General features: G+C 43.1%; 1 protein-coding gene across 17 annotated transcripts in view; it reads right to left on the reverse strand.

Moving 5' to 3' along the window:
* ANK3 (ankyrin 3) overlaps nucleotides 1-16706 on the reverse strand; it is an 891037-nt gene that overhangs the window by 189402 nt on the left and 684929 nt on the right. For all 17 annotated transcript variants that reach the window (XM_073548271.1, XM_073548272.1, XM_073548270.1 and 14 more), the window contains 4 exons: nucleotides 14742-14840; nucleotides 12220-12318; nucleotides 10571-10669; nucleotides 7267-7362 (listed from right to left, as the gene is read on the reverse strand). In XM_073548271.1, coding sequence (XP_073404372.1) covers nucleotides 7267-7362; nucleotides 10571-10669; nucleotides 12220-12318; nucleotides 14742-14840 — 393 coding nt within the window. The remainder of the gene's footprint in view (nucleotides 1-7266; nucleotides 7363-10570; nucleotides 10670-12219; nucleotides 12319-14741; nucleotides 14841-16706) is intronic.

Genomic DNA, 16706 nt, shown 5'->3' on the forward strand with positions numbered 1-16706 from the left:
CCACTTATTTCTCAGTGCTGTTAAAAAGCGGCGCTGAGGAGTACGTGCCCTTAACTGCCGACATTAAAAGGCGTATCGGCGGTCGTTAAGGGGTTAATGTCAAACTTGAGCACTGTGCATGTAGGGAAACACGTGGGGGAATTATATATATGGTAGATATATACATTTGCATAATTTGCATACATGGGCTAGCATGCAAATCACATATATTTTTGATCGCACATCAGAGGAGAGATACTGTAAATGGGGTCCCCTATTTTAAGACACTTCCCTTCTACAGATATCTTGATATCTGCAAACCGATGTCTTATCTAGAGAAATCCACAAATTCCTCGTAATGTGAATGAGCTATTCCAGGCTATGGGACGGACACTGGTCCCCCAGAGCTTAATTTTAATAAAAGTGGTAACTACAAGGCTGGGACAAGTAACTAAAGCCCCCATTACACATAGCGATATCGCTAGCAATATCGCTGTAACGTCACTGATTTTGTGACATAGCAGCGATATTGCTAGCGATATCGCTACATGTGATACTTACCTCCGACCGGCTCCCCACTGGTTATCGCTGGTCGCTCGAGAAGGTCCAGGATCATTTCTTGTCGGGCGCTTCCTGCTGGGCTTCCTGTGGCGCCGACGAGTGACGCGTGGACGCGGGCGGGAGGACGCAGGATCGAATCGTCTGACAGATAAGTAGCGACCCCCGACCACTGCTATGTCGCTGGTGAGATCTGCCTGTGTGGCAGCTCACCAGCGACCACTTAGCGATGTACCAGCGATCCATATCGTTGTCGGGATCGCTGGTGCATCGCTAAATGTAACGGTACCCTAATACAGAACAACAGACCTGAACCTTATCTCATCACAAACACATTTGCTGCAGCTCTCACAGCTCTTCTGTATTTCAACACTATCGCAAAACTAACTCCCTCTGAGATGGAAGCTGAAGCTGAGAGGAATCTGCAAATAATCACACACAGCTCTGCAGTGAGGTCAGGAGAGCAGCCATTACACATCACACTGTTAGCACCGCCTTTTTAAAAATAATCTCTGGAGGCCGACTGTCATGGAGGTTAGCCTCCGGTCCACAGATCTTAACAGCTCATTTACATATAAGAAAAACGTGGATATCTCTAGAATAAAACATTGGATCACAGATATCAAGGTATTATTTTATTCAGTCAAAAGAATGAAGAATCCAGCTCAACGAAGAAGTGAAAAAAAGTCTTCTTTATTCATTGAAGAAAGTGCTCAATGGAGGATAAAAGCATCAGCGTAAAAAGTTACATGATGAATGACATCCATGTTATTCAGCTTCCTATGACCTACATGCCCATATAGACAGTTTAGGAATTCTGAACCTATTGACAGATTTTCTTTATGAGCCCCACCTACTCACCTTACAGTATGAAGTTTTGACCCACTACACACTGGTGAGTCTATGTGAACATGTTTTATATTTTGGCATCACTAGAATAATTCTAAACTATCAGGTATTCCAATATATAGCCCATCCAGTCATTAGATGGGTATGTGTATCTTCTAAAGTGATGACATTTGGTAGCAGTATATCATCTGACACTCACATGGAAAGTAAATTGCAGTACCCCGCAGTGGCCACTAAGCAGTGTATGGAGCTGCGCGGTGTTTTGCTCTGCGTATAACTTACATCCGGCCACTGCTGGAGCAGATTTCAGCTGAATCGGTGCAGATTTAGTAGGAAGAATTCTCATTGCTCTTATATTGATAACCTATGGATAGGTTAGCAACTGTGTAGTCCAGAGCAACCCCATTATGCCCAATTCAGAAGGTCTGGAGCATTACAGTCACGTACTATGTCACTGAAGAGCTGCCAGATTTTTATTTGGCCTTACTGTGTTATTTTACAGGCAGCAGAACGGAGCTCAGATTTAATGAGATTGGCGTTTCCAGCCAACGAGCTTTGATGTTTTGTCATAATAAAAGTGTAAATCTATATAGCTAATCATAAACTAAGGTAAAAGTTAAAACAGTAAAATGCTTTTATGTAGATTGCAGCTTTCATATGAGATTTAATTATCTGGTTGTTAATCTCCTCAATCCCTGTGGGCCGTGCAGCTCATCTCTCCGCCAGAGATTTGGCTCATCAGTAGAACCCAACGCGTCATCACCTGCTTATTATCAGTGCTAGGAAAATGGAGCTACTGAACGTTTGCACATCAATCAAAAAGTGTTTCCTGTAAATCTACATAGAAATAATGAATTCTAGTTTCTTTTTACGCCCCCATCAAAGGTTGGTGCATTGCAAAGGACATAAGTATGCAGACAGATATACTGTCAATGTACAATCCAATGGCCACTAGTATAGATGCTGCTGCCGAAAACTGGGAGAAACTTATCAAGATTTAAAACAAGACCCCTGCTGGAGAAAGGTGTGCTATATGTATCCAGAGGCACACACCTCTTAATAATTTTGGCTCATCTTTTCGGTTGCCTGTATGCCAAAAGGGAAAATCAGAAGTTTTCAGAGATAGTTTATGACCGTTAGTTTGACGTTCACTAGAGGAAATCTGTTGCGCGGCTGTTGGCCAAAAGTTCAGTGTTTTGAAAAAAAAAAGTGTATGTTCCTTTTATTGATGTCTCCTGATAAAATCAACTCCAAAACTAGGCATTGTCCATCCAAAAGGCTGCAAAAAATTCTTCATGAAAAAAAAATCTCCTAAAACCGCTTTAGAAAACAAAAAACTCTTCTAAAAAATCTTTAAAGATGGAGCATTTCCTTAAGCGATTTCTACTAGAAAACGCATCTTTTTTGGCTGCCTCAAAGAAAACTCTGTGGGAACAAACTGTAACCCTGCAATATCCATAAAATAACACCACTTCTAGAGTATCTTCTCTTAGAACTCTATATTTTGCCGTTCCCTTGTTATTAATCCGAGCAATGAAAGCTCAAATTGAGATGTTACAATTCCCAAGGGTCAATGGGTCATGTAATTTTAAACTCTGAAACTATCATACAAGGGGCGGACACAGACAGAAGACAGAAGACGGCCCTGTGCAACCAAAATACACTGCTCAAAAACATAAAGGGAACACTTAACAGAATATGACTCCAAGTAAATCAAACTGTCCACTTAGGAAGCAACATTGATTGACAATCAATTTTACATGCTGTTGTGCAAATGGAATAGACAAGAGATGGAAATTATCTGCAATTATTAAGACACTGTTATGGGGCTGGCGGAATGAGCCAAATAATAAAAATGAAATAATATATAAGGTGCGATCGCAGCCCAGGGCCCACCGTGCAGAGGTGACCAACTGCTGCTAAACAATGAGGGAAAGGCGTGTAGGAGTAAAGCCGGACACCGGTGCGAAACCACTGAGTCGGTGCTAACAGACATGTGCCCCGTTACTTCACGTAACACATGCCTGCTGGCGAACAAACGCAACCTGTTAACGTCACAGGTCACGGGGTGTGAACCACTGCTGCAATATGTGCAGAATCCGCCCTGATGGACGCCACTAACCAGCCTAATAACCGGGCTGGAAAGTGCTACTAAAGCGCACGATGTAACTAGCGGACGCTGCGATAGCAGTGGCCAAGGAGGCCTATACTGGCCGACGCCCTAGGTGCTAGCGGTGGATGTGGCGCAACACTGCGGCGCTATGCAGTGTAGAGCTAACGTACTGACTCTAATCCCTCACCCTAACACATACGTAATATCCAAGGGGGGGGGGGGAATTATAATGCGTCAGTCACCAGGCTCATTCATCCATCATCACACATACACTAAATGCATTAGCCTCAGAGTCTATCATAGCGCATAGCGGGGCGGCCATGTGCGCCTTTTATAGCCGTGCCCTTCCGGGACGTTCCTGATCCTCCAGATGGACCAATCGGAACTGGAGAAGGACCTGAGCATGTGACTCCCGATCCCCAATGGGAGATCGTCTCCTGAGCATGCTCAGTGGAGTGAAGGGAGAACTTTGACTCTGGAGTCTCTTGCTGCTGGACAGGCTGCATTGCCATAACTGGACCAGAGGTGGCAGCAGCAACCGAACCCACGATGCTGGTGTGGGCAGAATGCCGGGATTGTGGAGTCTGCTGACCAGGCTCCACTGCGGCCGGAGGGGAATGGGAGACTGAAGATGGCAAGGCTCGGGATTCCCGCTATGCAGCGCCCGGAACCCGACGCCTAACAGACACACTCAATAACGGAGTGGTTCTGCAGGTGGGGACCACAGACCACATCTCAGTACCAGTGCTTTCTGGCTCATATTTTGGTCACTTTTGAATGTTGGTTGTGCTTTCACACTCGTGGTAGCATAAGACGGACTCAACAACCCACACAAGTGGCTCAGGTAGTGCAGCTCATCCAGGATGGCACATCAATGCGAGCTGTGGCAAGAAGGTTTGCTGTGTCTGTCAGCATAGTGTCCAGAGGCTGGAGGCGCTACCAGGAGACAGGCCAGTACAACAGGAGATGTGGAGGAGGCCGTAGGAGAGCAACAACCCAGCAGCAGGACCGATACCTCAGCCTTTGTGCAAAGAGGAACAGGAAGAGCACTGCCAGAGCCCTGCAAAATGACATCCAGCAGGCCACAAATGTGCATGTGTCTGCACAAACGGTTAGAAACTGACTCCATGAGGATGGTCTGAGTGCCCGACGTCCACAGATGGGGGTTGTGCTCACAGCCCAACACCGTGCAGGACGCTTGGCATTTGCCATAGAACACCAGGATTGGCAAATTCGCCACTGGCGCCCTGTGCTCTTCACAAATGAAAGCAGGTTCACACTGAGCACATGTGACAGACGTGACAGAGTCTGGAGATGCCGTGGAGAGCGATCTGCTGCCTGTAACATCCTTCAGCATGACCGGTTTGGCAATGGGTCAGTAATGGTTTGGGGTGGCATTTCTTTGGAGGGCCGCACAGCCCTCCATGTGCTCGCCAGAGGTAGCCTGACTGCCATTAGGTACCGAGATGAGATCCTCAGACCCCTTGTGAGACTATATGCTGGTGCGGTTGGCCCTGGGTTCCTCCTAATGCAGGACAATGACTGACCTCATGTGGCTGGAGTGTGTCAGCAGTTCCTGCAAGATGAAGGCATTGAAGCTATGGACTGGCCCGCCCGATCCCCAGACCTGAATCCGATTGAGCACATCTGAGACATCATGTCTCGCTACATCCACCAACGTCACGTTGCACCACAGACTGTCCAGGAGTTGGCGGATGCTTTAGTCCAGGCCTGGGAGGAGATCCCTCAGGAGACCATCCGCCGACTCATCAGGAGCATGCCCAGGTGTCGCAGGGATGTCAAACAGGCACGTAGAGGCCACACACACTACTGAGCATCATTTCCTTGTCTTGAGGCATTTCCACTGAAGTTGGATCAGCCTGTAATTTGATTTTCCACTTTGATTTTGAGTATCCTTCCAAATCCAGAACTCCATGGGATATTAATTTTGATTTACATTGATCATTTTTATGTTTTCTTGTTCTCAACGCATACCACTATATAATGAATAAAGATTAGCAGCTGCAATATTTCATTCATTGATATCTACGATGTGGTATCTTAGTGATCCCTTTATTTTTTTGAGCAGTGTATATATAAGATTTTTGCAGTCCAATAACTCTTCGCAAAAGACTGTGAGCCCTCGCACGCAGGGTCCTCTCTCTTCTTGTACCAGTCGATGACTTGTTTTGTTCGAGATTATTGTTATTGTTTTTTTATTATGTGTACTCCTTTTCACAAGTAAAGCACCAAGGAATAAATGGCGCCATAATAATAAATAGTAATAACAATAATAATGCACAATTCCACCGATTTTGGAGGTGGAGATCAGCCCCATTACCAAGAGGGCCTCTGTGCAGCTGCGCAGGTTGCACCACTGGTATGTTTGCCCTTATATTAGGGCAGGTGCAGATGGCCATATTATTGTTCCGAGTGTGAGCTGACAAAACATGCGGACCAAGGATAGTCTATGAGACTGTGCATAAGGCTGATTTTTTTCCTTGGACAGTATCTGTCAGAGGAAAAGAAATCTCTGCCTGCTCGAGTTTGAGCCGATATTTGGATTACACTCCGCCATGCAAGTCAATGAGTCGATGGAGCACATCGGACTGCACTAGGATGACATCTGAGTGCAGTCCAATTTGCAAAGACTGAAAATGGAGAAGATGGAGAAATTCTGTTCTCATCACAGAGAACAGGAGTACATTATGATCATGGTCTAATCAGACTCTTAGTTTGATCAGTGTCTTTTACATAATCAGCCCGATTCCGAGGGAATCTACGGCAGTCTACACAAGCCCTTAGGGTCGTTTCACTTAGCGACGCACCAGTGATCCCAACAGCGATACGACCTGGTAAGGATCACTGGTGCGTCTCTAAATGATCGCTAGTAAGCTGCCAAACAGGCAGATCTCTTCAGCGACGCAGCAACCATCCATCGATCCTCAGCAGTCGTTGGTACATTGTCACACAGCAGCGATTCTGAATGATTCCAGCCTGCGTCCGAGTTCTGCGTCGCTAACGAGGTCGCTCGTCGGGTCAAACACAGCGATGCATGCTGGCCAGCGGGCCGCCAACGATGAAAAAATGGCCCAGGACATTCGAGCACAATCGGTGATATCCAGCCGGGGGGCGGTCGCTGCTGCGTGTCACATGTAGCGAGATTGCTGGTGAGGTCGCTGATGCGTCACAAGATCTCGCTATGTGAGAAGGGGGCTTTAGACTGTATATTGAAATATACTGCTGACAAGGGAAAAGTGACATCCTCTTGGTAATTTATTCATACAAGAGGAATAGCACTACAAAAAGGTCTAAAAAATACGCTCTAGAATTGTTACTTCATGATGAATGCAATATTTTAGTATAACAGACGGGGGGACAGATCCTTTTTACACTGGATGTGAAGGAAGTGATAACTGGGACTTCTAGTGATCAGCTCGTTTCCATATGACTCTTTCCTTATATTGGAGTTGTCCACATTAGCCAAACGCTTTACTAGAATATATTATCACATTATGGATGGGGTCACACTTGCGAGAAACTTGCACGAGTCTCGCGTCTTAATATCTGGCACTGCCGCCGGCACTCGAGACCGGAGCGTTCAGCTGCATACAAATACCTGCAGCCGCATACTCCAGTCCTTAGTGCCGGCGGCAGTGCCGGGTATTGAGACGCGAGACTCATGCAAGTTTCTCGCAAGTGTGACCCCGACCTATTACAAAGAGTAGCTGGTACAAGGAGCACTATAATGATATAAATCTACTTACCACTGTAGTCAGAGTCTCTTCCGTCACCACCTTCAAAGTATCGACCACTGAAATGTAGCCCAATCTTCGAGCAATGGCGAGAGCGGTGTTACCATTCTAGAGGAAAAATAAAACAGCAACGCTTTGTATTAGTGTCAGGGGTTAGACACCGACAGCCTAAGGCTGGATTCACACTACCGTAGAATACGGCCGAGTGCTATGCGATAAAACATCACACAGCCCTCGGCCCAGTGTTACTCTATGGGGCAGCTCACATCTGCGATTATTTTCCCATGTCGAATCGGCATGCAAGAACAATCGAAGCATGCTGTGATTGGCACCGAGACTCAGCTATATAAGTCTATGGGTGCGAGTGACACAACGCACAGCATTCTGATACCATCCGAATGCGGTGCGATATACGCCGACAGCAGAGGAGATGGAGAGATTAATTTCCCTGCCTCCTCCGCAGCTGTGCTCCGATCCTCTCTGTGCGAGAGGCTCGGAGCATAGTACCATGGCACGTGGCTCCCACACGCAGCAGAGCAGGAGCTGAGGGTCATTATCATATTGCATACAATAGTCTGACTCCAACCTAAAATCAAGGAATTGTGACTGTCATTTTTCTATATCCGTACACCAACACCAGACGCCTCCAGCTCACTTGTCCTGATCTACAACTTTGTGAAGTTTCTGCTCTGATGACTTTTTCCTGGATCTCATCCACACATGAAATCAGCGCTGAGAGACAACATCCTGCATGCAATCTGCAAAGAACATGTGCAAGTGTATAAAGCTGTACTAAAGAACCACTGGAATGCAGCAATCGTGACAAGGAACACTACTTTTCAGAACAAATTTTGTAATTTCTGATAGTCAAACTGCCCTGTTCCATAATAAACTGCTTCTCTGCTCTTTTGACAGGTCTATTTTACTAGATACTTGTATTACTCGTAAAACAACAATTCAGGGGTTTTTTCTTCCTAGAACTCTATCCTCTGGTATTCATCCTGAAATATTTAATGAAACCCAATAGAAAAAATTATGTTTAGTCCCAACTGCATGCATTTACGTAAGAAAAAATTTGTCCCCGAGGGTGAACAAACCCATTAAAGCCAAGTTTTTGTTTGTCCTTAAATTCATCAAGTATTAAACCAAAAAAAGAGATCTTGAATTTTATTTATCATTTTATATTTTATTCATTTATACACCTCTGCCTGACATACTTTTAGCCATGGAGTTGTTGATGCACATATTTAAGAGTGAGGGCAGAGACACACTGGCGTATTTTTCGCCCGAGAATTGGATCGTAAAACTTGCCCTAGCCGGCTCCTCTCCTGACCTGAGCTTGACAGCTGCATAGGAATCCATCATGCTATCATGCTCAGGTCAGGAGAGGTGCCGGCCAGTCCCTGCAGTGCCTAAGGCTGGGATCACACTACCGTGTGTGATTCGATAAACTCGCACAAGTCTCTGGCATCAACACCTGGCGCTGCCGCTGACACTCAGGACCAGAGCTGCGGCTGCATAGAAATACATGCAGCCGCAGCGCCGGTCCTGAGTGCCGGCGCTAGCGCCGTGTGTTGATGCCAGAGACTTGTGCGAGTTTTTCGCATCACACACGGTAGTGTGATCCCAGCCTAATTCATATTTTGTGAAAAAGGATTGGATTTTTTTTTGCTAATAGTTGTTTAAAAACAGAATGTTAATAACAATCAATCATTTGTGAGAAATTGTTCCCTATACAAGACCCAAGTTTTCAGGGGGCCATTTCCAGTGTCATGCTGAGAAGTTACTGTTTAGACACTTAGCGACTACTTTAGAATGAGTCTTCATCTTGTAGCATCATGGGGTTTTTTTGGTACAATATTCCATGCTGATTTATTTCCTAATACATCTTCATGGTAATCCAAGTCATTTTTAGTATATACTGTACATTTCTATATCCTCTGCAATGTTTTAGAGAAGCAAAAGAATGAAAAAATAAAGTTTGGACTTGCTGTAGCTGTGTCTATAGAGGGCTTACAGTACTGACCACTGCTTATGTATTGCGTTTATTGTATAATATTCACTAAGATGCGTCAGTGGTAACAGTACACCACCAGTACTTCAAATACTTTTATCCCAGTTAGAAAATGGGGAGGCATGTTGTCTAAGGGACGGCACTAGCAGGTTGTTGTCCCTGTGCCCCAAAACGCCCTACATAGGTAACCCTAGGTGTGTGCACGTGTTACTGTTTCAGCTGCTGACACCTTCAGACTATGTTCTGCCATGATTTGCGAGATACTTGGACCCTTTATCTCCATGATGAAGAAGACTGACAGGTTTACGAAAATAAACTCGTTTACTAAGTCTGAAACATATGTACAATGGGTAGCAGGAATGGTGCTTGAGTTTTTCATCTGGACGGTATAACAGAGGTTCACACTTGACAGTTGCGGACGGCGGCATACTGCTAGTGTAGAATGTTGCAAATGAATAACAGGCTACGCTGGGGGCCTTCATCTTCTCGGTACAGGGCCACATGGGACAATGTGTTGCACTGCGACCACTGACCCCCAAAGTGCACTCTGTGAATGGTATAAGGGCGTAGCTGATCCTGTATTTCTTTACAAAGACCTCCAAGTCTGGCTAACTTTGAGACTTGCTTAAGATCCACTTCCAGTAGGTTCCCAACTGGCCTGTTATGAGGATAACTGCTGCCAAAACGTGCTTCCTTGTAGGACAGTTCTTCACACACCTGATGATGATCAGAACTGACCGAGGATCTCTAGCTCAACCAAGACTGACTATAAAAACAGAAACTAATCCCTAGTGTCTATTTACTCCTCCCCAACTATGGCCTGACCCTACAGTTAATCCTGTCACCCATCACTAGAAGGAAATTGCAGTCTACATCAGGATAAACACACAATCATAAAAGGGTCACATTAGATATAATGACAGGGGTCTTCAGAAAGGGTGTTCCACCATCTCTTCCACCATCTTCTCCGCCTTTACAGATCGACACACAACTGCTGCTTCATTCATTCTGTATTTGCTCAGCAGCCCCAAAGAGAATGAATGGAGAATCAATCAGGCATGAGCACTGCCGTTCCATTCTAGTAAAGTTAAATGTTCCCTATTCTGTCATGTGGTGCAGGTCCCAGCCCTCATCAATTAACAAGTGTCACCTGTCCAGTAGAAAGGTGATAACTTTTTTCACCAGTAAGCCCCTTTAAACAAACCACAGAAAAAAAACCTAAATCACTATTTAATGTCTATAATGCATAGAGCGCCACTTATGTGGATTGTAAAACACACACTGTTCTGAATATTCACTTACCACAGTGACTTCATTGGGGGAGGCACCATGCTGGAGTAACACATTGATGATGTGAGTATGTCCTTGTTGCGCAGCCTGATGTAATGGAGTATATCCATTCTGGAGAAAAAAATATTGCATGAATCATCTTCTAGAGAAAATTTTCTCCCAAACCAAGGAAAGCAAGTATAAAGAGGGGCTCATGTACTAACGACCTTAATATAATGAGCTTTATTGGTATACGGTATCACTGATTGGGTGGATCAAGGAAATGCTGTAGATATAGTATATCTTGACTTCAGCAAAGCATTTGACAAAGTCTCTCATACAATCCTTATTGAAAAAATGACTAAGTATGGAATGGACAAGGCAACTGTTAGGTGGATTCATAACTGGCTTAGTGATCGGACCCAAAGAGTGGTCGTAAATGGCTGCACATCCAGTTGGAAGAATGTCTCAAGTGGGGTACCACAGGGCTCTGTCCTGGGCCCTGTATTGTTCAACATCTTTATCAACGATTTAGATGAAGGAATTGAGGGTAAACTGATTAAATTTGCTGATGACACAAAGCTAGGAGGGATAGCTAATACTAGAGAAGAGAGAGAGAGGATTCAAAAAGATTTAAATAAACTGGAGAAGTGGGCAGCAACTAACAGAATGGTTTTTAACAGGGAGAAATGCAAAGTACTACATCTGGGCAATAAAAATGAAAAAAGCATATATAGAATGGGAGGAATAGGGCTAAGTGACAGCACATGTGAAAAAGACTTGGGTATACTAATAGATCACAGACTGAATATGAGTCAACAGTGTGATGCAGCAGCAAAAAAGGCAAATGCAATTCTAGGATGTATTAACAGAAGCATACAGTCTAGATCACGTGAAGTCATTATTTCCCTCTACTCCTCTTTGGTCAGACCTCATCTGGAATATTGTGTCCAGTTTTGGGCACCACATTTTAAAAAAGACATCAACAAACTGGAGCAAGTTCAGAAAAGAGCGACCAGAATGGTGACCGGTCTGCAAACCCTGTCTTATGAGGAAAGGTTGCAGGATTTGGGAATGTTTAGTTTGCAAAAGAGAAGACTGAGAGGAGACTTAATAGCTGTCTACAAATATCTAAAGGGCTGTCACATTGTAGAAGGATCAACTTTATTCTCATTTGCACAAGGAAAGACTAGAAGCAATGGGATGAAACTGAATGGGAAGAGACACAGATTAGATATTAGAAAAAACTTTTTGACAGTTAGAGTGATCAATGAGTGGAACAGGCTGCCACGAGAAGTGGTGAGTTCTCCTTCAATGGAAGTCTTCAAACAGAGGCTGGACTGACATCTGACTGGGATGATTTAGCGAATCCTGCTTTGAGCAGGGGGTTGGTCCAGATGGCCCAGGAGGTCCCTTCCAACTCTACGATTCTATGATTCTATGATTCTATGAAACATTACAGATGTCACTGGTATACCGTAAGTGACGTCTCTAACAACATGACTGCCTCTCACAAGGAAAATCCTTAAAACGGTGGACTCCATCATACGGAACCATAGGAAGATGCATGTACTTTATTTTCATGTGCGCATGAAACGCCATTGAAATCTGCAGTGCAAGATTTCTTCCCCACCAACCATCATGTATGTTACATTTGTAAATTGTTAAAAATTACAACCCACCTTGGTTTTGGCATTGACTTTGGCACCATGCTGCAGCAGGAAGTTCACCATTTTAATGTTCCCATAGTGGCTGGCTACATGCAGAGGAGTGTATCCCATCTGTAGAACAAAGGGACAGACAGGCGATTACCCCTACCTCCATTCATAGCTGCATTTTTTCATTTACTGCGCTACCTTCATAGCCATTAGGCGCAAGTTCTTTGTTGACAACACTATGATGTGTCGCATCCACCACCCAACTTTTGGAATATTCACAGTAATGTTAGTTGTTTTTAAAATGGCCAATGAATATTGAGTAGAAAAGAAATTATACTAAACTGTTTAATTATTAACCATGTGAATTTCCACAGTTTTATATAGTTTCCATGCCTTCGGCCACTCCAAATCTATACTATGTCAACAATAGAAACCAGGCAGTGTAGACACTTTCTCTATTAATGCGTTTTGCAGAAGTGACATGTTCTTTGTTCCTACAATACATCTTGATTTAAAAGGAACCCGTCAGGACATTTTTACTAATCAAACTAAAAAGATATGACAGCGATGGCAAGAGGACAACAATAAAAATGACATCTGTCTTGTAACAATTTGATGTTCCATAGCTGAGATACCAATTTTTGAAGGCCCATGAAAAGTGTAAAATCACGCCTCAAATGCACTTCCAGGATGATTTGCCTGTGGGTTCAAAGTTCATTTCCTAGCCATGGCACATTGGCTTACTACAAGATAGGCGTCATATTTATTGTACTATAATCTGCACAGCCATGCGGCCAGTTTGAGTAATTCTCCTGACATGCTCCCCTTAACGACTATGACCTGGGTCACTCAATAAGCTATAGAAAGCAGTAGCTTGGGAACCTTGACCTCTTATGGCTAAGATTTGGACCTCAAAGTCTTTATGTGCCATATATGAGTATAAAATAAACAAATACATGTATAACATAACAAATATCCAATTTCTGTAGTATATAAAAAGAGAGAGACAGCACTCTAAAAATAAATGCAAAAAAGGGTGAACCTAATTAAGCTGGAGTGGAAAAGCTTGGAAAAGTTCTGTGAACCGCAGCCATTTGGGCTTAATAAAGTCCACACTTTTTTGTATCCATTTTTTGGAGTGCTGCCTCTCTCTTTATATTTCTTGTAAGATGTCAAACGTTACTTTAAGGAAACCAATGAGACACAGTAATATATTAATTAGAATGGGTGAAAAAATTCATATGTCCTTCTATTCAACCTGTTTTCCTAAAGTGTTGATTAAAATTATGGAAAATCCTCAAAGCTCATTCTAGAACCTGAAAATCCATATCCTTCAGACCAAGCACTTGCCAACATTCCCATATGTCACTGGACTCTCCTGCTTATTGTTTCTCAAATGGGGCACTTCTTAAAGATTTGGGGGGAATTTTGATACATATATATATATATATATATATATATATATATATATATATATATATATCTCAGATAGGATTTGAATTATTAAGTACTGGGTTCAAATACAAAACTAGAATATCTACATGTAGATGGTTCAGTTGGAGCCCAGGACATTCAGGTTATCCTTCTACGGGCTCATACTCACATGAGAGAATCTCGGATTAGTCTCACACAATACCCAGCCCTGCCGCCAGCACTCGGGAGTGGAGTGTTCAGCTGCATGTATTTCTATGCAGCTGAACGCTCCGATTCGAGTGTCGGCGGCAGTGTGGGGTATTGACGTGCGAGACTCGTCTGAGTTTCTCACATGTGAGTATGAGCCCTACCTGTAATTATTGCTCTTCCCCATGAACCTTACTTTAAATCTCATATCTGTCTCATCTTTATGAATGTACTCAGAAAAAGAAGGAAACATTTCCTTCACCGAAAGGCTTTTGCAGTTTAAATGACAACTGAAACTAAATAAAATGTTAATGAGATTCTTAAAGGGAACCCAGCAGCTTCCTCAGGCATCGCCTCCATGTATTTATTGCTCTCTCTATAGCCTTCATAACAAGCCCTTTTCATAGTTTTATTGGTTACTGTATATGGCAAAAAACTATTTTATAACTTTGGCGGCAATATGGTAATTGGCATTGATTTCTCCAGACTAGTCATCCCACTAATCTTGTAATCACATCCCTGTGGGCATGCGTAATATGATTCTGCAGGAGCGGCATCACCGCCGGTTCTTTGCAAATCTCGGCTTCCATGACATTACGCAGAAAGCTGGGTGTATCCACCCCGGATTCATCGGTGCCCTGGGCATGCCCAGGAAAGCAGAGGTGACGTAGGACACAGCCAACCACATGATGCTTAGAGCCACTGGTATCGGCTGGCTGAGTCCTGTGTCACTGCTGCCTCCCTGGTCAGTGCACCAATGAAGCTGGGATGCATACAACCGGCTTCAGTATGCATTATCAGAGACAGATCGAATGCTACCATGTTACTCACTTATATATTTTTTTAAGTTGCCCTCATAAAAAGATTTTTGCATTGGGCACATACCGTATATCTCCTATTGTACCCAGCACACAAATAATAAATACCTTAGTTGTGCAGTCGGTGACTGTTCCATTGTTGAAGAGGACTTGGGCAACGCTGACTCTGTCCTCCTGAGCTGCCAAGTGTAGAGGTGTCAGTCCGCTCTATAAATCATGTGAAATATCGGTATTTAGTATGATGAGGACAACTTATTATTTCTATTCACCAAATATTAGTGACCTTTTTGTAACCTCTAAACTGATTCTTGAAGGGTTTATTCAAATGATTTTATTTTACTATGGGCCTAAAAACTAACAGGCACCTAGTCAATACCTACCTGCCTGTTGTGCCTAGTGCTGATCTCTTTCGGCACACAATTGTCACAGATTGCTCCTGCAGGCAAATAGGGGATCTCTTTTGCTCTGCTGTGCGGGGAGCTGGCTGTCAATCAGCATGATGTCGGCAGTCACGCCCCGACGATAGAGAAGCCCAGAAGAGGAGCTGCTCTGTTGATGTTGAGCAGCTGAAACGCCGACAGGAGCGGTCAACGGCCGCTCTGTGCCGGCACTGGGTAGAAAAGGCAGTTAGTTACCAACCACCTGTTTATTAGTTTTTAGGCCCATAGTAAAAAAAAATAAAAATAGTGATCGATTAATCCTTTAACCCCTTAGTGACGGAGCCAAATTTTTGAAATCTGACCAGTGTCACTTTATGTGGTAATAATTCTGGAACGCTTCAACAAATCCCAGTGATTTTGAGATTCCTTTTTCGTGACACATTCTACTTTATGACAACGGTAAATTTAGGTCAATATGTTTTGTTTTTATTTATAAAAAATATCAGAAATTTGAGAAAAATGTAAAAAAATTAGCAATTTTCAAACTTTGAATGCTTATCCCTTTAATCCAGATTGTCATACCACACAAAAACATTCATAAATAACATTTTCCACATGTCTGTTTTACATCAGCACCGTTTGTAAAATGTTCTTTTATTTTGTTAGCATTTTAGGAGGTTTAAAAATGTAGCAGCAATTTTTCATTTTATCAAGGAAATTTCCAAAAAAAATTTTTTAGGGATCTATCCAGGTTTGAAGTGACTTTGGGGGTATTATATTTTGGAAAACCCCCAAAAGTTATACCATTTTAAAAACAGCACCCCTTTACATATTGAAAACTGCTGTCAGGTAGTTTATTAACCCTTCAGGTCATTTTCAGGAATTAATGCAAAGTGGCATGACAGAAATGAAAAAGTTTATTTTTACCACCTAACTGCCGCTTAACTTCTGAACAGGTTACAACAGCCGTCAGGCTCTAAGGCCGCTATTTGTTCATAAATTGCCATGGCAAACATCAGAACCACACAATCATGATCTCAGGGTGCCGATGGGGATAAAGAGGAAGCCCCCACACTCTGTTAACCATTTATATAATGTTGTAACTATTAACAGCAGCATCTAAGGGGTTAAAATGATTTGGACGGTGCAAACACTGATCGTGGCTGATGCAACAATTTGTCAGCTATAGTGTACAGCTGACAGCTGCTGGATTGTCACCTGTATGGAGATGCTATTCTCTTATATCTCACGTCAGTTAAAAGACGTATTAGCGGTCATTAAGGGGTTAAACTTTTTTAGGATTCCTTGGAGTCTATCCCAACCACTATGTTCTACCCAGATATGTAATAATTGCAAAATCCAAAGGTAATGTATAGATATATTAGTTGGCAACAACTTTTTGCTCTATGATTAACTTTTCCAGGTGTTTTTCAGGTAGAGACAAGAGTTTATTCCCACTTTGTATCTTTCTGCAGATTTAAGGGGTTAATTCGTTGTATTAAATTGCGGAGACTCCCGCTGACGTCACTGAGGCTGCAGGGAGTCCCCGTAATTTAATACAACGAATTAACCCCTTAAATGAACCCCTACAAGCCCAAAATTTAACCCACAAGCCCTCATATAATTAATAGTGAGAGACATAAAATAAAAAACATGAAATTAAATGGTTAACTATATGTAAACCATGTGTCAT

Source organism: Dendrobates tinctorius, unplaced genomic scaffold (genome assembly GCF_039654945.1).
Source record: "Dendrobates tinctorius isolate UK_male_01 unplaced genomic scaffold, ASM3965494v1 ptg000156l, whole genome shotgun sequence".
Lineage (NCBI taxonomy): Eukaryota > Metazoa > Chordata > Amphibia > Anura > Dendrobatidae > Dendrobates > Dendrobates tinctorius.